General features: G+C 42.1%; 1 protein-coding gene and 1 long non-coding RNA gene across 7 annotated transcripts in view; one reads left to right on the forward strand and one right to left on the reverse strand.

Annotated features, from left to right (window-relative positions):
- Positions 1–24,273, reverse strand: part of alcama (activated leukocyte cell adhesion molecule a) — a 72,407-nt gene that overhangs the window by 14,153 nt on the left and 33,981 nt on the right. For all 6 annotated transcript variants that reach the window (XM_074610301.1, XM_074610299.1, XM_074610298.1 and 3 more), the window contains exons 2-8: positions 11,770–11,876; positions 11,060–11,279; positions 9,439–9,503; positions 3,552–3,639; positions 3,111–3,281; positions 1,053–1,177; positions 316–448 (exon numbers count right to left, since the gene is read on the reverse strand). In XM_074610301.1, the coding sequence (XP_074466402.1) occupies positions 316–448; positions 1,053–1,177; positions 3,111–3,281; positions 3,552–3,639; positions 9,439–9,503; positions 11,060–11,279; positions 11,770–11,876 (909 nt within the window). The remainder of the gene's footprint in view (positions 1–315; positions 449–1,052; positions 1,178–3,110; positions 3,282–3,551; positions 3,640–9,438; positions 9,504–11,059; positions 11,280–11,769; positions 11,877–24,273) is intronic.
- On the forward strand, positions 13,945–15,510 carry LOC141752582 (uncharacterized). Its single transcript, XR_012590270.1, has 2 exons — positions 13,945–14,324; positions 14,646–15,510. It is a non-coding gene; the product is annotated as an uncharacterized LOC141752582 (long non-coding RNA).

Consider the following 24,273-nt stretch of genomic DNA (forward strand, 5'->3'; position numbering starts at 1 on the left):
ATTAGTTCTCCCTCCTCCCAGCCTGACACTCCACAATCTGCCTTCCTGCCAGGCTGCGCTCTCAAAGTTTAAATTTGATTACTGTTTCTCTGCTCTCACGACTTTATTTACAGTGAATAAAAAGTGTCTTATTATATATATAGGAAGTTGAGAAATTCCAATCAAGGTGGAAAGAGAGTGAGGGAGTTTTGGGGCTCGAGGGAAAGGGAAAGCGAGGACGATGGTTGGAGGTTTCTGTCTTGTGCTGCAGCAGTGATTTCCCTCCTTGTTTGTGGTACAGTATGCTCAGGCTCTGCATGTGTCATGAATACTCACAGCTAACAACAATGTTTTGGGAGGCCTCCATTTTCTCGTTGTCAGCCAGGGAGCATTTGTATTCACCCCCCGCCTCTCTGCCGATATTAGTCAAAGTGTAGGTGTCCGAATTTTCCACCGGCATTTTCTGGCCCTGGTGCAGAGAGAGAGAGGAGCAGGAGAGAGGTGCTATTAGCTTCAGTCATTCTTATATGATATCAGGAAACGAGGAAGAAAGTCAGATTGATGAGGCGTATAGGGCTTTTAAAAAATCCATAGCAATAACTCAAAAGCAAACACTTGAAACTGAACCATTATCATCCCATTCTAGTCTACTTTTTGAATATATCTTTTTTTTTACGCTCGAGACAATTTCAAAAGAGGAAATTCAAATTAGTGGTAGAGCCGGGCATGCACTGTACGACTTTGGAAATGTTGTTGTGTACTTCCTACTCCGACTGTACGAGTAGATCGTTTGCGATGTAAAGCCAAAGCTCACGATGTATGAGCTCACACTGTACGGTTCAATCGTCAGCCACGACCTTTGTCCATCGGCTCGTGGCTCTGCTCTGCCTCAACTGTGTGACAGCCTGTGGTCGGTCGACCAAAATCGTACAGTGTATGCCCAGCTTAAAGTAGTAATGACATTTTGCCACTGCTTGGATGGTAAAGCAACGGCTGAATTCTCAACGACCAACTATTATTCCAGAGCAGACAGCCGTACGATGTTTGAGGTTGAAGTTCGGGCTCTGACTGACCTTGATGTGGAAGAAGAAGGAGGTAGGTGGAGGGTTTCCATCAGCGAAACACTTCAATGTCACGTTATCTCCTTCTACGATGGGCCCCTTGGACAGAATTTGGAGGCTCACCTTCTCCGACGGATCTGAGAGGTTCGGAGGGCAAAGGGGGGAAAAGGGAATGATAGAAAAGAGAGAAAGGAAACACATGCGTCAAAGCTTCATAGACACACACGACTTGCTACTGCCAAGGCCTTCCAAGTTCCCCGCTTTCATTTATTGATCCCAAACCTCCCAATCCATCAGCTCTTCAGAGATCAGGGACGTGATCAGGAACATAACAAGTGCACTCACTGGAATTCTCCCAAAACCCACCAAATCCTGAAAAATCCTTTAGCCAACCGCAGCAACAGCTCAGCGAGCACGTCACTCACTGCGTCGCCGTTACGTGCAGTTTCCAGAGCCTTGTGATAAACCGCCTCCCACGACAAGTTGCTCAACTATCTCAACTGGCTGCGACTGTTTCACATGTGGTGAATAGAGAAAGTCTCACCCACACACCAAAGGCCCTGGGCACTTTTCTTCTTATGTCCAATTTCTATACAGCACTTCTATACATTCTTCTTGAATGCATTCATCCTATAAAGTATTCATCAAACTATGAATCCATGAAACGATAAGCCAGACTGTAATTATATAAGGGGTCTATTGTAGCTAAATGTCTAGCAGTGTCCTTGCAACAGCTGAGGTCCTGTTGTCATTGTAGTATAAGTCAATACGCACCGTTTATACTTTGTCATTACCTACAATGACGCATGCACTCCTCCACATTTATTGTTTGTGAATACAACAGCATGTTGATTATTGAATTAGACGGCAGAAAAGAGTGAGGTAGATTTTTATTTATTTATTTATTTTTACTGTTACTCAGGATGACTCTGTGGCTACACTGGAAAAGAGTGACTCATGACAGAAGACCCTATTTCAAAGCTTAAATTTCTCTTTTATTATACTCATAAATGATCAAGTGTTAAATCAAATAAAAGTATTTCTGAAGGTCCTACTTTTCTAAGGCAGTTTCACACTGTGAACATCTCACAGCTAGGCTCCTGATTAGTCTCTCTATATATATATACACAAAATGATTGCTAGAGTTGGCCAATTAGAGCGTTTCAGTTCCCACATCTGAATCAGCCAATCAGTTCAGTATTGAGAGGATTTCATTCATTTCATTCAATTTAACTAATTAAAGTCAGCCTTTTAATTAATAATTAATTAATCAGAAATAAGCTTGAAGAACATTATTCCTACCTTGAATCATGGTGTATTTGGTGTGTAGAATAATAATGTGCCTGATGCATTTTACATTTGTACATTTTAGACATTCTGCTGGTTGGGAGTTGACGGTGAGTGAGTGAGCATCTTCATCGTCTTTCATGCAAACGCTCATGGACACAACTTGATATACTGAAATTCTCTTCATGAAAATATGCAAAATATATTACATTTCTACGAACTTGTATTGCGATGGTTTAGCATCTTTGTATCCACTCTACATCTCAAACAGATCCTGTGTTAAGGAATTAAATGTTTTCTGCTGCTGAACTTTGGAATATTAGTTGAAGAGAAAGTTTGGAACTGCAAGTGAGGACATTTAGTAAAACCTTTAACCTCCTTTGACTAGATTACTTCTGTTAACATATTTAAAAATATAATATAACAGGCCTACTTAATAAGTAGATAAATAAAGCGTATTTATGTGTGTGTCTGCAGTGGCTATTTGTATAAATCTTCATTCCCTCTGTCCATATTTTGTACCTCTGAACAGGAGTACTATAAAATACCAAACCCACAATTTTCAGCGGTGCTGCTTCTCTTCCAAAGAAGCAGCACTTCTACTAAACCTTAATAAATATCCCCCCTAGTGTCAGATCATTAAACCACCAAATAAACAAGTATCATACTTGTATACCTCGACTAGATAGACACACTCAATCTTCTTAACAACCTACCACATGAGAACAAACAGAAGGTGTAATACAGTTATGGAGCCTGTCGGCGGCGCTGTGTTCCACTTACAGTGAATGGAGAAGGGTTCCAGGTCGGTGTCCTGACTGGTCAGCTCATGAGTGGACACGCAGGTAAAGACTGCAGTGTCGTCCTCCTTAGAAGCTGCGTACATGAGGGTGGAGGAGGTGGTGGAAAGGCCCGTGGCTGGATCCATCTTCATACTGGGGGTGATCACAACAGCTGCAGAGGAAGGGATGGACAGGCAGGTGACAACCACACACAAGTTCACACCATAGTGAGTGCAGTTAGTAAGACGCAGTATCATATTATTCCTTTGGTGGCAAGTAAACAACGTGTTTCTATTGGCTTGGGTAAATACTAAACACTATGATTTCATTTCCACTCTCCTGTCACCGTACTAAAACACTTGATGGCCCCCAGAGGGATCTCCATATGACAGCATCTTGTGTGGTGTGACTGTTGGGTAGTTTCCGAGTGTGTCAGCGTTACCTTTCCCATCGGCTACCAAGAGCTTTCCATCCTTTTTCCACGTGATCGTAGCTGCGGGGTTTGCATCTGCCGCGACGCATGTTCCCACCTGAACAGAAACAATCAAATATGAAACAATAAAACAAAGTGTGCACACTCACAAGACTTTTTAAATTCATTTCTGGCATTTAGCTGAAATCTGGTTTCATCCGTATCCACTGTCAGTACGGATGAAGTTTGATATTTATTAACTGAACAAATTGAAACTGTCTGTTTATGCCCTTAACCTGCATTGACACATGAATACATCAGTATAACATTATCTTGTGTTTTTAATGGGGATGGTGGTGTAAATATTATTCCTGAGGCTATTTCACCCATATTTATTATTTATAAAAATAAAAATCTGCTCAAAAGATCTGCTATTAGCAGCTTCACTCTAAAACTATGCTAATTAAGCCCTAATGTCTCTGTCCTGTATAATGTAACGTCTGCTTTCCAACATTAGCGGGAGAATGTTGGACTTAGACCAGGAAAGACAAACAACTTTTCTCATTTAGGAATGAACTAGTTTTTGTGTTGTTATCTCGTTGCCACATCTCCTGGACTGAAGGTCAGTAACGGTTAGCAGAGATATACCCACACTGTGTGTGAACCCGACAACGAATGAGAGTCATAAGAACATTCCTTTTCCCCCCCAAACCGCCCGGTTTCATATCCTGTACTATGGCCTGCACGTGGCTCCCCGCAAACATGCCTTTGAGTCTGATGTCAAGAAATACAACAGACAAACAGTAGTAGTATCTCATATGGCTTTTCCACAAAAACTTTAAATTACCTTGTTAAAAATTTTGAAAATGACATCTACTCCTTCTCCCTCATTAAAAAAAATCCAGAATCTATGAATATGCATATTGCATACGCAATCATGAAAGTTTAACTGCTCGACACCTACTTCACTGAAAAGTCCATTATTAGTGTATGTGAGCTGGAGGCGTCGAGGCGTCGAGTTTCCACATCACACTTGTTTAAGCTGCATTCTAGACCACCACTGGCTACCTTTAAGACGAACAGAGAAACTTTCCTGCTTCATCACGACTGTGAAAACAGACTTATAGTGTCAAACTTAACATCCATGTGAAGGATCAATAAGCATGATGACAATGATAATGACCGAAGGGGCTCTCATCTTCTCTCCTCTACCCAATCAGATCATAAAGATTCAAGCTATTCTTATACCCTAAATGCATTGTTGCCCAGTACAGCAGCTCCACATGACATGCCCAAAGAACCAGGAGGAACAAAGCTAAAGGCATTTATTGTTTTCATCATGACTCAGTTCTTCATCTCATCAGACACGGCCAGCTCTGATGATGGCCAAGAAAAAAGGGCAAGAAGAAACCGACACTGGTCTCACCCATAGTAAATCAGATCCACTAATGAGGTCCATGGGTATAAGTAAGCAGTGATACTACGGTGTATAACTGGTGGTGACTTAGTGATGTATTGGTGGAACATGTTCTTATCTGTACTGTGTCAACATCTGATCATGACTCCTGATCATGTTCATGTCACACAGACGGTACGATTCCCATGGTCCAGGCTTGGAAATAATGTTTGGTGTAACGTAACTGTAATAAACATATTTACTAAATTGTTTATTGCCGGGTATGATACGTCAAATTGCCCTCGGGGACATTAAAGCTTTACTGGACTTGACTACAGATGAACACGCTGACTGGCAGTGCTTCAGCCTTATAGTTTCTGGTTGAGCTTTGAGCCGACAATACAAGTGAACTTCATCGTCATTTCCACAATATCAACAAGTAATGTAGTTAATTAAGGCGTACATGCAGCTGAAATGTATTGTAAAGACGTAATTATATCACCATTATCTCTACCCCTCCCTCCCTCCCTTCCCTCCCTTCCTCTCTCTCTCTATCTCTCTCTCTCAAGCCAACCGTTGGAGGCAGATGGCCGCCCACCCAGAGCCCGGTTCTGCCTGAGGCTTCTACCCGTTAAAGGGGAGTTTTTCCTTTCTATTGTCACATAACAATGCTTGCTTGTGGGGGATCTCTTGTTGGGTCTCTAAATTATAGAGTACGGTCTAGACCTGCTGTATATGAAAAGCGTCTTCTGTTATGATTTGACACTATATAAAAATACATTTAATTGAACCATAAATATCAGAATAATATATATATTTTTTTTAGCTTGGGGCTTTTCAGCTTTGTAGCAGAATTTCATTTTTATTTTATTTTGGTAGTCAATCACTGAGCAGATGAAAATGCCAGTAGGTGGAGATCCATCCATCCATCTTCAACCGCTTATCCGGGATCGGGTCGCGGGGGCAACAGCTCCAGCAGGGGACCCCAAAGACCCCGAGATACTTAAACTCCTTCACTTGGGGTAAGGACTCATTCCCTCCGGGTAGGGAATGAGTAGGTGGAGAGTGATTGTTAATTCTTGAAATGCGGTGCATCGTTGAGCGTCATTGTTCCAAAGAAACCCACTGCAGGTATATTATGATTATAATGTAAGGTGAAGCAGGGAACAATTAGGAGCTTATTGCACCTTAAAGAGAGAAGTGTGTGTGAATGTATGTGGCTTGTGTTGTTGGCCAGAGAAATGCAGGAGACCCTCCTCCTCCTGCACTTAACAAAAGCCCCCTTTAGCTTCACTCCATTGACAAATTACAATGGCTTAAATTCCACAGTGTCAGTTGTGCTGCATATCCTTTATTTCAACCAACTTCAGCGTGTACTGTACGGTCTGATCCAACAGGCTGGAGAACACAACGTTATTTAACTTGACAACAGGAGGAAAGAATGTACCGTCCACGTCAGATAACAAAAAAACATCCCCCAGCAACCATCCATCGTCCGATAGCCTACAGTAATACAAACTAAAGAGCTTTTAACATACTGTAGGTCCAGGAGGGAGAGCTCCATTTAAATGAGTTACCATCAGGCCAGCACTGGCCCCGATCCAAGTATGTATAACCCTGACTTCTCCCGAATGCACCGTCCACCATCACATCCAAGGGAAAAATAACATCTCATCTACATCATCTCCTCCCCCGTCTCATCAAACTCCTGAACTTTTAAAACATTCTGGCTTGTAGTGTACGTTGCACTCCTTCTACTATCCCATACAGGTTCTTAACATGTGCTAGAGTTAACTGTGAACGAGCAAGTCACAACAGGACACAGTAACTGTTGGAAAATGTGACCCTTTGTTACTCATTACTGCAGATGTTACACTCTTTCTTAATCATACTTGACAACCCTCCTGATTTTCCCAGGAGACTCACGTTTTTCATCGCCCTCTCCCGGTTTCCTCCCGGGGTCACAATTCTCCCGTATTTCTCCCGATTTATGACAAATTTTCACACTTTTTTTTCTTTTCGTTATGTCATCCTGTTTCTGGAACTGAACATGTGTGTGTGTATAATCCCGACTGTTTCCACCCGGATGAAAATAAAGCTACACCAACTGTAGTTTCCCGGCGGAGAGAGCCGTCTATGCTCGCGACACAGCGCAGTTTGAGCTCATGTTTAAGCTGCGCTCGCCGCTGGGTTCGGCGCACATAGTTTATTTGTCAGAAAGGTTCTAAAAATAATCATGTGTCATGTCTTTAAATTGTTTATTTGTTCAGGTATTAAGAAACAGAACAGGATTACCTGAAAATGACCTGAACGGTTTAACTGATGATGAATAAATGATAAACTTTGTGCTTGAGGAACTGCAGGTACTGCCTGTCTGATACAAGAACAGAAACTGGTACAGTGCCTGCTACGAAGCATCTGACACCAACCCTCGGATTCAGCAGCATGGCACGCTTCATTTCTTTATAAAAAATACACATGGGCTGACTTTTTGTGATCAAATGAAAATGCAACCTCCACTATTCCACGACTGAGACAGACAGTTGAGGCTCGCTGCATTCTCCACCTCTCAACATGACACTTTCTTCTAATTTGGAATTCCACTTGAGTATGAAGCAGCCGTACCCTCCGTCATCCCTCCTGCAACTTATCAGAACTGAAATCCCTCTCTTCCACTCCCAATTGTCTTTCTTTCCCTACATCTCTCCCTGTCTCTCTCCCCTCACCACAGAAAGCTGTTCAATAGAACCTGGATCTTTAGGTGGGAATACCAACGAGTCAGCAGTACTCACTTGATCCATAATAAATGTGTAAACACTGCATGTGGTAGAATAAATGTGCATTGCTTGCTAGAGAGAGAGAGGAGGCAGATGGCCACTGTGAATGTGCTGCCCAAAGCTTTTTAAAAAGTTCTTTCTTTTATTCCAACAGATACTAAAGTGGATGTGACGGTGTGTGTGTGTGTGTGTGTGTGTGTGTGTGTGTTCAGGGAATGAATGTAAAATAAGAGAGACATTCTTGCATGAGTGGGTGTTTAACTATGAATGAAAGTAAGTTCACATTTTGCAAACGTATGCATGCATTGTTCTTAAAAGGGTTGTATGTCACTTCTTACACGTATAAATCGTTATTTTATTGCCAATGTGTGAGCAGGTTGTAACTTCACCTAAAAAATGAGACAACTTTCTGGGTTTCCTCTCTCAGCCTGCAGACGTTTTTTAATGTGAAGAACCCCGGCCCGTTTTTTCTGGGGAAATCAGATGGATGTGGCGTCATGCGTGCACGCGAGTGCCATAGCCGTAGCTAACGTTCGGTTAGAAATAGGAATGTCACGAGAACCGATACTTCGGTATCAAGTCGATGCCAAAATTCTAAAAACGTGACGTTACTCTTTTTCTACAGTACCGAAGGTACCGTACGATGCCTGTAATGGTCATTTGGTAGGGACCGGACATTTTACAAGAAAAGATGACGATCAATATGTGCAGAGCGCTTGCTCCGATCTTTACCGTCGGGTGGCGGCGTGTCTGGCCTCTTCGGCCCATGCACACTAGCTGTGACAGCTCCATCCGCCTCGCGGCGATTATCTCATTAACGTTATGGTTCCCTTATAGCGTTGGGATTAAACGTGAAATATAGCCAAATAGGTGCGTTTGCTTTTCGCTTCAACATCAAATCCTCCTCCATTTCTCGGTCTGTCAACTCTCTCTCTCGTCCCGTGTGTGAAATATGACACCCGCTGCTCTGAGCTGACGCACCAGATGCATTCACGGTCATTTCACTGTATGGAAATTGCGATTCGATATCATGATCTATTGAGATTTCTGTTAACTTTTTTAACACTAGACCAGGGGAAAAAGTTCATTCATACACTTCTAGGGACTTTTACTTTGGAAAATATCTAAATAAATACAGTTAGAATGTTTGATTTCTGATTCTTACAGCGAGTCCCTTTAAAGCCCAGAGACACATGCTGTCACATCCTGACATTTGTCGTGTTTGGCACGTCAAGTGTTCTCCAACAAAAGCATTTCAACAGCAACCATGCGAGACATTTTGATCCCGGGTTCAGTCATCTTTCACCGCAGCCTTCCTTTGACGGCAGCTGAATCCTAAATCTCATATCAACTACTCTTCTTGATCTCCTGTAACGCCACAGGGCTGCTTGGACTGTGTGTTATCCAACATGTCAGCTAAGAAGCTGCAGCACGGCTCACTTCACAAAGTGTGCCCCCCCCCCACGCCACCAGGCACCACAATGGCAACTCATGCGATACTCTCAACTGGTTTTCATGTCACGTTCTGAGCGGTATTCACCGCCGTATCAACAGTATGATAGAAACTCAGTCAAACAGAAAAACAGCAGTTCCCAGGGTGGGTCAATATTTACATTCAGTACATAACACAGCTGGAAAAATACTATAGCCGAGTACACACGCATTTACGTGTGCAGAATTAATGTAGTGTGATGAGACGGCTTCACACTTTGCACTGTACAGGACGCTGAAAAGTGAATCTTACCGTTGTTGCTTTGTCCTTCTGCAACACTGCAGACTTGTCCATAATCTGGACTGACGACGGTTTTTCTGCAAAGACAAAAGGAGACTTTGGAATCACAAAAGAGTGTTTTTGGGAGCATAAAGTTGTTTAGATGTTCTTAATAATGTCAGTAATTTCTAAATGTTTCTACAGAACTGAGGGGCACAGTGAGGACAAACACAAATAGTTCATCTAAATGCTCACTGAAGCTGCAAACTTATTGCATTGTTAATATTCAAGCTGTAGGAGATAATTTCAACTTGTCCTCTGTTAACTATAAACTAACTCTCTCTAAGGCCATATTGAGCTATTCACGTATGTCCCATTTCATGCTTGGGTTTGCAAAGCCCATTAGCAGGTGATACATGGACAGTCCTGGGTTGGAGGAAACAAAAGGGACAAATCCACATTGAGTTTTAATGTAATTAAAACCAAGCTGTTTGTTAGGAAAACCACCATGGCACTTTATGTGAGACAGGGACACAGTGTCACTGTGAGAATAGCGGTTGTGAGGCAGCTCTCCTCTAACTCTCTCCCTCACTTCACATACACACTTTTGGGGCGATCAGGACTACGCCCAGATTCGCCCTCTTTCGCCTGAAGCTGTCTAAAGTCTGACAGATAGACTCTCCTGGACATTACAAACTTATACACCTCTAAACCACCTCCAACTGTCATCGGGTGTGAAGCGCTTCAAGCACAAAAACCACTGATGTGCAGAGGGAATGTGGCTGTGGTGGAAATAAACGTATTGGACTTGAAGACGTGTTCTTGTGGTTCTAATCGATCACCTGCAGTGCGCTACGATTTAAGTGAATCCAGCATAGATACATAGCAGGGGAGCTGCACCTTCATCACAGCGGTATTATATAAAAAATATATAACAATGTGATGGAAGAAGAGTATTAGTAAGAGTTAAGGCGGAGAGCGGTACTGCAGCACGGAAGACGCCGACCCACAAAACGATAATAATAAATTCAGATGAAGTTCTGTGAGAAGTTGATGAGAGAAAAGTTGCTAGAATCAGGAAGACACCACAGTAACTGTAGAAAGAGCTGAGATGTGTCGAAGGGGTGTGAAGAGAGAGAAGAGTCACTTTCACCGGACTGCTTTTCCTCTCCGTCGATTTCACGTTACAGAGACACACGGTAAAATAATACTGTAACATGTGCTCTGTGGTGGATTATGTGCTTGCTGAATTACATTACAACTGACTCATTCGCAGTGTTTCATTTTCTTTGAGCGCAGGAGATGATAAATAAATGATACTGCAGCAGTCTTTACATTCATCTGACAGCATTCACTTCAGATTCATGCAGAGATGTCTCAGGTTCGACCTCGTCACATTACCATCGTGACTTTTATGTAAAAGCTCACTAAAACCAACGGAACATTTATGTAACAGGGTGCACGTTGACAAGTACAGATTTAAGAGGGAAAAAAAGAGAATTTCCACATAAAAATGCCTTAAGTGGAATGATTATATGTTGATGTTGATTAAAAGCGCAGACACACCGCAGACACACATGCTTAGCGTGACAGCTACTGTAATGTTTGGGAGGTTAAACATTGTTTTAGTGTTTTGTGTCAGTAGTGAGCTTACTGTGAACGACGACAGAGACGGGGTACTCCATGAGGTTGGAGCCTGACACCACCATGCAGGTGAAGGTCTTCTTGTCTTTGAGTGAGCCCTGCGTGATGCGCAGGCTGGACTCGTCATCGATGCTGACCCGCTGGGCATAATCGTCGGTAGCCTGAATGGTGGCCTGGTCCTGGCTGACCTGTTTGATCAACAGATCGCCAATAGTGCCATCATCTTTCTCCTGAAGAGACAGAGAGGGGCAGAAAAGTTTTTGTAAATCACAGTTCCTCATTCCTCAATTATAATTATACTTGATGTACAAAAATGTAACAATCTAGGACACAGTATTAAAAATGCCATACAACAAACCTTCAAAGAATATCTAACTGTGATATAATTCAGAGTTGCAACACCATGAAACTGAAATGTCACAGTAATTAGAAGAGGTACACACTGCCAAATTATGCTCTCATAGTTTCATATTACTCGCTCCCTCATACTGGAAGGTCTGAACAGGATCACAATGGAAATTTCAGCAAACCTCTGAAGGAAAACATTTATTCATTTCATTTATGACAGATTAAAAATGAGTTGATTTTCAAAGCGCTTCAATATAATTTGAAGAAAAGCCAAATTATTTCATATGGTCCTCTTCTTACACGTCTTTGAATGTCTTTGGAAAGTGTTGCGTTCAGTAAACCTCAGACACCTCATAGTCGGTATCTACTTACGTATTTCCACTTGACGAACATCAGATCCTGTGGTAATGGAGCTCCACCGTTGCATGGTATAACGATGACCTCTCCATATGTGGCAGTCAGACTTCCCGTACCCAACGCTGTAACAAAAAAACACAACAGGCCGTTAACAATTATCACAAATATACCGTACTATCACAAGACCCACTCACACGTTAGGGCTGCACGATTATGGCCAAAATGATAATCACGATTATCATCACAATTATTCATAGATATTAGGGACAAAATATTTTTATAGTTGTGCTACATTCCAACTGTAAAAAATTCTAAATGTTAACCTTTTACTGTTTTTGTCATCTATAACGGTTATTTGCATAAAAACACACAATTTAGGAAATAAAAGATTGTATTTTTATTTAAATATTTGCTTCGATTAAAACAAAATCTTGGCATTAGTGGTTATAATTATATATTAGAAGCTGCTCAGAGCTAGCGTTAGGAAGTTCAACATTCCTCTCTATCATCTAACCTTTCATCTTTCTCACCAAAAACTACATCTTAGATTACATTGGAGCGCATCACAATAGTGAAATAATTTACCATCGCCTGATACTCATTTTTACTGAGTAGAGCTTGGACGCACCATAATGTGCTCCGTGCTGTCGGGGAATGAATTACAATAAGTGTCTGATTAAGTTAGTTGTTCTAAATGTTTTAAGTATGTTCCTCCACGGCTTACTTTGGACTTACAGTTGTTACAAATTACAGCTTTATGTCTCCTTCACTCCGACGACATGTTCACTCCGATGACGTAAAACCATCATCTGCACATGTGTGTGACCGGTAAAAACTTGGATATATGAATTTGCATCTCTAGCTGTGCGTTTAGGAAGCGCTTGATTTATGCAGCAGAGTTTTTTATATATCTTAAATGTCAACATCGCAGTCGATCATGTTCATTTAATTGTGGGAAGTCAAGATCGGGATTCGGTTAATTGTGCAGCCCTATCACAGGTGTGCAACAACAGTGGGAGCTTTTGACCAGAGAACTGCTGGTCGGGAGCCTGATCAGTCAAATCTGGGCAGGTGAAGTGAGCTCTCTCCCACACCTCGAGTAGCGTTACGATGTGCTCGTGCACATCAAAGCCCAAACGTTCCGATAGAGCTGCGTTACAGTCAGTCGCAGGGTGTGAGAATCGTCTGAGATCATAGGAAACCCAGCAACAACAACAAAAGTATGGAAGTGCTTGTGGGATTCACACTTTTTATGTGGTGAGGAGAAGCCCGATGTCTTAGATCACTAGATCTGGAGGCTTTGATCAGTGGAGAGGGCAGGAAGAACAGAGGAGTCAGATCAAATATGTGGCCCATATCCCAGTGATCCGAGCCTTCGGACACCCTGAAAGAGGCTGTGGTTAGACTGGGCAGCTCCTCCAAAAGCTCCTCTAGAAATGGATGAGTGTTAACAAAGCGAATAAAGCTTCACCACGCTATGTTGTCACTCCAAATGTCACGACACCACATTTCAAGCATGCCTCCCCATTAAGTCTGATGAGGTCGAGCCCGGCGGGTCAAGCTCGGTGCTCTGTGTGCAACGCGAGGAAATGGGTCTCCTCTGACCACAAAAGTGAGGGAAGCACGGAGGTGGAGTAGTTACTATGGCGTTGCACAGCCCAGTCATGTGCAACGTGGGAGGAGGGAGATAAAGAGGAGGGGAGAAGATGGATGGACGGAGGTCAGAGCGGAGTGGAGTGACACTAAGGTCTTCACGCTCCAACTCTTTCTCTTTGAGCTTTTTAGCTAAACAGGCAGAACAAGAAGCGCTTCAGATTCTGGTCATTCCAGAGAGATGAGGACAAGTGCAGCTGCTGACTGAAGTGGCTGCTTTTGCTCAAGTCGTGCCTCTTGCTTATCTTTCCATACTTTCTGATTTTTACCGATATCAAATCTTTGACTACAGTTAAAAACACAACCATGCATCTAATTCTATTCAAAGTATGTCGACAGTAATCAAGCGAAATATTCACACAAACCACAATTAACAAAACACAATTATTTTTTTCAATCACTATTAACTATGTTTTTATAAACAGGGACAATTTCACCAACGGCACCGTGTCATTACTGAATGCATCGAGGCTGTAACACTTCAGACCACTCTTTTCTTTTCCTTGAAGATAAAGTAGTAGTAAAGTGGGTTTGACACCTTGTAGCAGAAAGGAGGGAAAAGAAAGAAAAGGTACAGAATAGCCGTTTTCCACCCTGACAGGAAAAGAAGGTTGGGGGGGGGGGAGGAGGTGAGGAGGTAAATGAGACACACCTGTGAGCTGGTGGGGGGGGGAAGGGAAATCAACTAACCAAAGCAGCATGCAGGAGAACAGAGAGTGGCTTTAGGAGGAGTTAAATTCAGTTTCTTTGCTCTTAAAAGAAAGAAAACAGTGACATATATCTCAGTAAACTGAGCAGCAGTTGGATACTTTCTTGGACAACAAGGCGCTGCTGTTCTGCTGATCCCCGGAGCAGACAGGATGACTGTGTTCATTTTGGAACTGTCTGGATGCGACTGTGGTCTCCTTGCCTTTGTTGTAAGATAAGTCTCCTTTACTGAAACTCTCACCCCGTTCATTCAGATTGGAAAAGACATTCAAACTCCCCCTACCCCCCTCACACACACATTCACCCCCACCACACATCGTTTTCATCTGGAGTCCTCATTTAATGAAATGATTTAAAGGACATTTGGTTTTCTTATCTGGTCTTAGATTAATGGTTATGTCTTGTATAAAACTGTTTTGAGTATGAACCATACCTTTTTGATTTGATTACTGCTATTTGGGTTAAATACAGCCAGATTTAATATGATAAAAAATGAGTTGATGGTTTGTGTTTTGTTTATCTTGTTGCAGGAGTAGCAGGCTATCCAGGCTATCTCTCCAGTCTCCAAGTGGTTTCCAGTAACAGTTTTGTCTGGACCGCAGAGGGCCAGCCCTACAAACACTAACGTCTGTCACTAAGTGACTGACTGAGTGATGAAGTTACACAATTGGTCGGCCGAGTGTTGGAGTTTCCTCATTGGCCGTTGCTCTTTCAAAATGAAAAGGCGGGAACAGTCCTTCGCGAAACTTGGACCAAGCTGTGAAACTATGCGATTAGGCTCTAACAAGATAAAGCAGTGGCATCATCGCCTGTTTCTCGCTTAAAATGTTTTCACAAGTAGATTTTGGTGGATTGTTTTGACGGAATAACAAAAAGTTTACAAGCAACTGGTGGACATGTACCACTGGATTTAATATTATAGACATGACCACTGACTATTTGTAGAACAATTCAGCCACAGATTCACAGACTGACCGAATACGGTCCAGACATATACTCTGTTTTGAACAAGTCTTGTTTAAAATCACAGGGTATCATTTTTGAGTATTCTCCTGTCTGGCGCCCAACTCTGATTTTGGATATCGGGGAGTTAAACCTGCGCTACGTGCTAAGAGTGCATCCAACCACCAACACAGATTACTCCAGTAATCCTGTGATAATTTCACACATTCACCAATTCTGCTACTTGAAGTCGGTTCTGTTTATTCAGAGAATAGCCAGCATTGTTTGAACGTCTAAAGAAATACATCTGCTGTGTGAACTTCAAATAACACAAAACTTCCATCTTTTGTTTTTGTTTGTTTGTTCAAGGAAATCATGCACCAAGCTGCTTTCAAATTAAAACAACCCTGTACACAATGTGCAACTCTAGTTATGGTTTAATGAATAAGACTGCATGTTTTCTCTGGTAATGCAAGGCACAAGTCACATGGGAACGCAGCTCAAAGAGTCAGCTAAATTTATCATCTTTTGAACACATAACAGTTATGGAGAAGTAAACAAACTGTCTCAGTGAATTCGATCTGGATGGCCAATTATGAGAATCTGTTTGCCTGCAAACTTCAGAGTGCAGCGAACTAAAGTGGGACCAAAAGAAAGAGAACGTCGTTTCCCTGCCCAGTTTCTTGTCACTGGATTTCACAGTTATACAAAGGTGACAGTTGCAATTTGCGTGCAGAACTTTGAACAGGTTATATGAAACGGTCTCAACTTAATACTGATACCTTTGTTTTATTGAGCTGCAACACCACGATAAATCTGCCCCAAACCTCATGTAGTTCTGAGCATGTTTAGTTTTAACCTCTTAAGCCCTATAGGGCGATGGAAGGTCTGGTTCGCCTAGACAGACATACCCAAAATAAATCAAGAATAGCTCCACAACTACCAGGTCTATATGCATGATCTTGGTCTCTATGGAAAGGAAAGACCTCCGAGAATTCATCCCCAGTGTAAGTCACATTGTGACTGTTGCTATACCTGAGTAAATTTTGATGAACCAAAGGAAAAAATTAAATTTTTATGCTCACCTAAAATGTTTTCTAGATTAGACAGTGGATAACACCATTATAGCGGCAATGCCATGCACAGAGATGCCACTGAATTCATTCAGCAACTCCTTGACTATAACTGTGCCAAAGCAGAAATAGATAACACAAAGGACATAAATTCTATAAAGGTTTTAGTCAGGATAGGACCAGGAGGCTCTCCATTTGGCCCCTTGGATACCCAAAGTGTGCCAAATTGGTTTTCTACCTCTTGAAAGGGAATCTGGCTATACAATACTCCTGATATCCACTACAGGAGGCGATGTGCACACAATGGAGCCTTTGGCCATGACATTTACCCTGTGCATCATCACACTCTCACATTGTGCACAGTATAAAACCAATAAAAAAAAAACTAAATTGTACAATTTTGACTCCAAATGGAGTAGTTTTATTATAATAATGCAAAGTAAAACTTAGATAATAACAAATAAGATCAATAACGATGTTAATAAGATAACAACAAAGAAAGTACATGTGCATTCATTATAATGCATTTGCATTTATCACAGTCCCTGTAACATCCATCATCATAGCACTACTGTGTGAGGACGCAAACACTGCATATATTTCTTTGCAAATGTAATAAAGTATTGACTGAGTTCATCTTTGCATCTAAACTATTAATTAAAAATCAATACAGTGTTTTTGAGAATCGATACAGTATCGTAATTTTTTTCGATATTTTCTTACACCCCTATTATAGACAGCAGGCTGTCTTTGGTTTACTTTACTGTAAAACACTCTCCTCTCCCAAAAATCACAAGTATTAGAGTGGTTGCATTCTTTTCCGCTGTGCAATCTTTCTGGTGGGTTATCTATCTCTATCTATCTCTAACGTGGACACTTTTTCCTTTCAGTCTGGCTGCAAAGCGACTTTGGATTTTTAACAACAGCCCCCGCTTTTTTTCCCGCCACATTTTGTAACCGCCTTTCACAAACAAAAACATGCAACCCTCTCCGTCCTGAAGGCATGGGTTTTGTTTGCTCCGGCAGCTCAACACAATTTCTCTTATCTCGTGATTATCCACCAGGAGGATATGAAGAATAAAAGACCTCTAGGTTCTCCTCATCCAGCCTTCGTCACTATCAAAGCACCTAAACTGACCCTGCAAACTTAGTACTTTTGATGTTTTCATTAACTTTCTTTGCACTTTTCCATGAGGTCAAAATGCATCCAACTGGGTTTCTTTTCCTCTCACATCTCCTTGTATTAAACTATAAAGGAGGTATAAACTGGAATAGCTAGGGAACTGTGGATTTAGTATTCCATAATGAAAAGCAAAGATGTTTTCGCCCCCCAGGATTTTGACTGATTTCATGTTTTAGAGCTTATACAGTATGTATGCAGATGTATAACGTTCAAAACAAAATAACACCTCCCTATGATGCTTCAATGTGAGTTGTTTGAATTCAGTTTGTTTTGGCCATGTTACAACACACGGTGAGCATTGATATAACCACTCACTGGAGCTAGTCTGGACGAGACTTAATGAATATAATACATAATGTTCACATGATATTAACTACAGCCAGCGATGGAATCATTTGGTCATAACATTACTCTCAGTATGCGGAGTCTTAGTGTTGGTTGATAATTAATGAACATTTCCCACAATGTCTGTAGTACAATAACAGCAACTGAGCGCAGTGACATGGAAACGCATCGACTGAACACAAGGCCTACACGTGGAGCACGGTATATATTACTCTAACAAGAGCATAAAGACTTCCTCATGCAATAATCATCCCAGTCAGCCTCGCCTGGCAACTCAAACTATTATCCAGAGGATAGGTGTTCGTGAACTGGCACATAGCCCCAAGCCATGCCAGCTTGCAGCTGTCACAGTGAAATGTGAATCCTCGCGTCAAACAGCCTCCAAATCAAACTGGAACTGTGATTGCAACCCCCCCCCCCACACCAGCACCACATCCATCCTGAAAGAAAAAAAAACCACTTAAACTCAGGGAGTTTGGTGGATTGAACGCTGAGTGACAACACGACGTGACACTGCGACGCAACAGAAAACTGCCGGATACGTCCCTCATCACCTTCAACGCTGCCAGCAAACACAACAAGACTCAGCTTCTTCCTTTTGCAGGTGTGGAGTGTCGCGGCTTTGGTACAAACTCACTCGGTCCTTTGTCAAATGTGTCAGTGTCAGTGTCAGTGTGTGTGTGTGTTTGTCAGTGTGTTGCAGCTCAGTCAACAGCAAAGGCCATACGTGAAGACAGGTATGTTGGAGATGAACTGTGCCTCGCCTGGAAAGTAGACAACAACAGGCGGCAGCAGTAGCAGGGGGAGGGGCGGAGAGAAAAAGCTGCGGTCAAGTCGGACAGTTTTCAGCACTGAATTTACATGAAGCCACAGAAAAAGTTACTTCCTGTTGGATCCGATCTGTAGGCCACTTGTAGTTTTCAGACCACGTTGGGATTTATTTATATTTGTTTGTAAATCTATGTGGAAATGTGCGTGTATCTCGTGTGGCTCTAAAAACTGCGGCCGCCTCGATCTCCTGAGGTTATCGTTGCCCACGTGTGCATGACGTCAGAGCAAGTCGGCATCGAGTCGGACACAAATCTAACCGGCATGAATTGCGCGGCGATCGATTCTGAGCAGGCCTGACTCCTCTTCAATGAGCCTTTTAGCAAAAAGATGTTAATGACTTGACCTCACGGATCTACCAGACGCTTGATAATTATTTTACCTTTGATATCAAGTAATAATAATCTTAGGCTGCGGTCAAAAGGTAAAAAGAAAATGACGTCCTGATGTCTTTTCCTAACCACTTTACCTTGACCTGGATGAAAAACGTCATGAGGTCAAGGAAAGATGTGAAGGAGAATTCAGAAGGACTTATAGGAAAAGACAACCGTGTTCAGAGAATCCGACTGCACTTACACTATAGGCTCCGTAATAATGATGCGACGGCAGCAGGGGTTATTCTGCCGTGGTGAAACTCCAATGTTCTGAAGATAAACTACAAAAGGCTCTGCTTCCCCCCCCGATGCGTTGTTAAACAGCTCTTTCAGTGACAGACTGCTTCACCCGCGGTGTGTTAAAGAGAGATACCACAGGTCCTTCTGCTGCTGGAACACTTTACATCAACATATAATAAAGGATTATCTGACCTAACGTGGACAACCGGTGAGAAATATCACTTCATTACCAAAGTTGGAGGTGAAATAAAAAAGGAATAACCTACAGGCTTTCCTTTGGTGAAGGATGCTCCAGTGTATCTTATGCTAAAGGAGATAAGAAAGGAAGTATTGAAGCTCCTTCCCTTAACATTTAGAGGATTCAAACAGCTCTTATGGCTGCTACTCAGATACTTCAGGGTCATTTCACTTTGTCGCTCTTTTAGAAAACATCAGGCAAAGACAGTTTCAGTGCATTCACAGTTATGTGTGTTTGTATGTTTACCCACAATAACAAAGGAGGCAACACATTTATCAACCCATCTGATTGCTGTGCCTGAGCATTCAGGTATAAAATGCTCACCACGATCGCGTTTCTCTGTTTCTATCAAGCTCGGCGGACAGCAGAGGAAACATTTGCATGTGTGCTGTTACGCCGATAAATAATGTTCGAGGGTAAGCGCTCGTTCAGGCGAGAAGTTGATTATATGCATTAGCATAACAACGCATCCACTTGTCTCTACTCTGGAGCGTAATGTGAAAAAGCTTGACATTGCTGTGATGGCTGACAGTTTCCCTTCTCTCAGAGAGGTGTAATTTATATGAATGCTGGGTTTGTGCTAGATGGTGTAAAAAAAAAATTACAGTGGCTCTTATATGCCCAAGGGAAGAAGTGTGAAAAATATCTGCTACGGTGCAAAATGTAGTTCCCTTTAACACATGAGAGATGATGGAGAGCAGCATCCTCACACAGGCTGCATGGTTTGAGTTTTCTAGTTGAGCATGTGGAGCTTAGATACACACTATCAGCAGTTTAGTCGGCTATATAACAGTTTGTAATGTAAAAGTTTGTCTTTCTAGTTATTGAAGTTATGACTAGGGATGTACCAGCCCCGATACCAAGTACCGATCCAATACCAGTGTTTAATTAATAAGCTGTATGCCTCACTGTGTGACTTTATATGATTATTTTATGTGTTGAGAGAACATCAGCCTTGAAATAAACTTTGCTTTCCTAACTTTGTAAAACAAAATGTAACAAATAAATTGTTATTTATCATTAAAATAATAAATCGTACACCAGCAATCTTCAAAATGAACAGGAATTACAGTTAAACATTTTAAATGCAGCAACAAAATGGTCAAAACTTAAACAGGAAATCAAATCCCAGTATATAATGTATATAGTATATAAACAGATTTGAACTGGAATAGCGATATCTCATCTAGCTATTTGAGTCGGTATCAGCCCGATCAGGTATCGGTATCAGTGCATCCCTAACCCCTGACACTTTCATGTAAAAGTATAATATGAAAGGTTTTCCTGCTTAAAGTGGCTATGATGGATATAATAACAATATGAAAGGTGTCTCTGGTAGTGATGAGAAAGACCCCTCGGCTTTAAGGAGCCGGTGAGTTTCAGCTCACTGTTTATCCGTCTGGTTCACTCTCACTGCTCTCATGACGTTGTGTTCTGCAGCCTCCAGCAGCTGTTTCAGAGAAAAACACTAAAAATCCACTATAGTCGACCTGCTCAGCAGCAAACTGCAGACAGACAAAGTTGGAGTCTAGAGACTCGATTAGCAGCTAAAGAAATAGATATTACCCCTCTGGAGTTGGTAGAGACAAACAACTGAGCTAAAAGAACATTCGACTTAAACTCCTCAGGTGGACACACATGACTGCTGGATGTGTAAATAATCAACTTAAAGACCCCCTCCGGTGTATTTCTGCATGTGTATGATATTTCATGTTTATTTCAATTACTGATCGCATATCAGCCCACGTGCCGCCAAACAAGATGAGTGTGTGAGCGAGCCAGAGAGAGATTGTTTCTGCCTGAGTATGGATGCCTATCTGTATGAGTCATCAGAAGGGTTTCTGCCACAGCAGTGATCAAAGGCAGACTGAGAGTCAGACCGGCTAAAAATGGAAGCTTGGTTTGGGGGGGGGGGGGGGTAAGCAGCGATCCAGCTCTGTTGACTCTGTGTGTCATCAGCGTATGCAGGTAGGAGGAGATGTTTATGCTTCACCCACACGATGTCTGTCGCCGGATATGTATCACAGACTTCCTCTTGACAGGCCTCAGACCCCCTTCCCACCTCGTGTTAACAACCTGCTGTTGTATAGAAGACAATACCTGGCTGCAAAGTCTCTTTAAAGGGGTCCTCCTGTGTTGCCCTTCTATAAAGTTGAGGCACTAATGAGAGATCTGAAAATATGTGCAGCAAAGGTGTCCTAACTTTTTGTCCTTACTACCCATAATGCAACATAAAGCATCTTTCCGTTACACCCACCTGGCTGGAAAATGCCCTTCAAACCTGGTTTACCACAGCTAGGCTTTCTGTGTTCTCCTCATGACAAGTAAACTGAACTTGATGTGTACGATAGGTGGAGTGTCCCTTTACGATTTGTCCAGGAATTTAGTAAAATGTCATTACAAATACTGCTACACAAATTCACCATAAGAGTCCTGAAGCGTCCTGTGATTGGTCAAAGTCTCCCATCACAAGCTAGATGTTTTAAAGCCTGAGAACAGAAGTATCTCAGAACACTTGAATTACAATATGCTGAAAGGTTATTATGGAATTCTTGCCCAATGATGTGAAATATACTGCCTACTGCAGGTTTAAGATGCAAGGAATAAAAGGCTTCTTGAAACACAAGTGGTGCGATGTAGGGAATATTAAGGATTTCTTTAGGAAATGAAGGAGAGCAGGAGAGATGATGGCAAAAAAGAAATGTCACAGGATATTCAAACAAGTCAAAGATGTTGGAGCTTCAAGGAAAGAGGCGAAAGGTCTTGAATGTGGGATGTTTAGCTTGCAGTGTTCTGCACAAAAGGGGAGAAAACATAAATAATGACTCTGTAGCCGAACCATTCAGCTCCACTGCTCTGAGCCCTCGACCCCTTCATCAACACAGTGGGCAGAATAAGCAGCTGGCACTTCCTGCAGTCACACATAATGGTCCTCACCTGGTGAAGATGCAGCCACGCTGCCCTCCTCGGCCCAAAAATCAAAAAATGAAAGCTGTAATCTTATTTCGGGAGACTGTAATTGAAAACAAGCCAGCGTTTTCGGGGCCAGGAAGTGTAAGTTAGCAGATGGTAATTAGCTCCAGCATGATCCATGGATCAGATTAAGGCCAGTCTCCAGCACATTAGAGCTGTGCAGCTAGGGGGAGACGTTTGATCCCGCAGTTTACATCTTAATTTGAGCTTTTCTGGCAAATGTAAGGCTACGCTCAGATGGAGAACGCCTTCCCCTCTTCCAAAATAAATCCTCCTTTTAGCATTCTACGTTGAACTCCTTTTCTATAATTCAAATGCATCCCCACTCCTGAAAGACACAGCGTGGCATATTGATAAGATGGTCGGTAAGAATGATTCGTCTTGCCCTCTTCTTGCAAAGGTCAAACGGCGAGCATATGGAATGAAAACATCTTCCGTCTTGGCTGTCGTGATGATTGTGAGATAAATGAAGAATCTGATGTTTTACACAAACCTGTAATCCTATTTGTCATTCTCTATTGCCTCCATCCCCCTCCCACCCAGAGATGCTGGGTTACAACATGAGGGATTTGGGATAACTCTCAGAGGTAAATGATGGATACAATGTCAGCACTTAAAGAGGACAGTCCTGTGCCATCTGCAGGGTTCCTCTCCCCGGTGTAAAACTACACCTCGAAGGCCAGCAGCCAAGCTGTTAGGGTCAGTGTCGGTAACGGATTGGGTTGCTGGCACTTAACAGATAATTTGTCGCCAACATAAACGGCAATCAAGAGGCCATATGTACATCAATGCCGATGTCAACATCTCCCGGCAGCACCATCTGTATCAGAATACATTCAAGATAGTAGTCAATGTAAACCTCCTACATAGTCTCACATTACCAACCATCATTTGCTATAACGCCTAATATGATATACCAAAAAGGTCCATTTTGATTGGCTGGCAGACGGACATTGTTTTTCATTGATTTTGTACATTACAAATATAGTTAAATCAGTGTGCGACCGTGGTGAGTAATGATATTAAGACCACGTAAATACTAGGGCCGGGACGATTCACCCATCTCCTGATTCAATACCATCACCACACCTGGGTGCCGATTTTTAAGTATTGCAATTTCCCTCACAAATTAGTGGTATTTTCTTTTGAATTTATAAGGGACATGTAATGTTTTATACTTCTGGTGAATATAATCCAATCAATCTTATTTCCATAGATGTATTTTGTATATCAGTTCCCTTTGTTAACACCTTATTTTGAAAACCAGACGTAGTCACACGTGTCTACTTCCTCTAACTTCTCCAAGGTGGTCGCTAGTTCTCTTTATCCATCCATGGTCAGCTCCATCGGGGCCGTTTGAATGCATTTAACAGAAATGTCAATATATGGGTGCGCTACAGTTGTAGCGTCGGCCTATTTGACCACGGAGATGAGAGTGATGGCCGGCTCGACCGCAACGTTACCGCAATCCGATAACAATAACGATAGCGTGCAACTTAAGCCGTGATGTCTAGCTCTGCTTTTCCTGTCAATGTGTGAAACCCAAAGTGTTTCCATCCTTTTACTGGATGTGGAGTGTTTACCACGCTGGATTTAACATGTGAGGGTGCTGCAGGTCGAATCCACGCTGACACTGCAACGTTTTCTGCTTTTGTCGTTTCAGCTCGCTGTGGTTTGTTTTGGTTGACGGATACGGAACGGATATGACGTCACGTTACTCAGACTACAACAATAAAAGCGATAACTTCATTCTACCTCCGCATAAACTCAAATGAAGCAAACATATCGATTCTGGCATTAAACCATCACTTTCAAAATCCTAAAAAAAAGAAAATCTTGATACATTTCTTTTCCAACTCCATATCTTCGCCTCTACATTGTCCGGCAAAACTGCTCAATACAAATATACCTCGTATCATTACAGTAACAACAACACAGAGCCTTCAGCAGATAAAGGGCAGC

This window comes from Sebastes fasciatus, chromosome 16 (genome assembly GCF_043250625.1).
Source record: "Sebastes fasciatus isolate fSebFas1 chromosome 16, fSebFas1.pri, whole genome shotgun sequence".
In the NCBI taxonomy this organism is placed as follows: Eukaryota; Metazoa; Chordata; class Actinopteri; order Perciformes; family Sebastidae; genus Sebastes; species Sebastes fasciatus.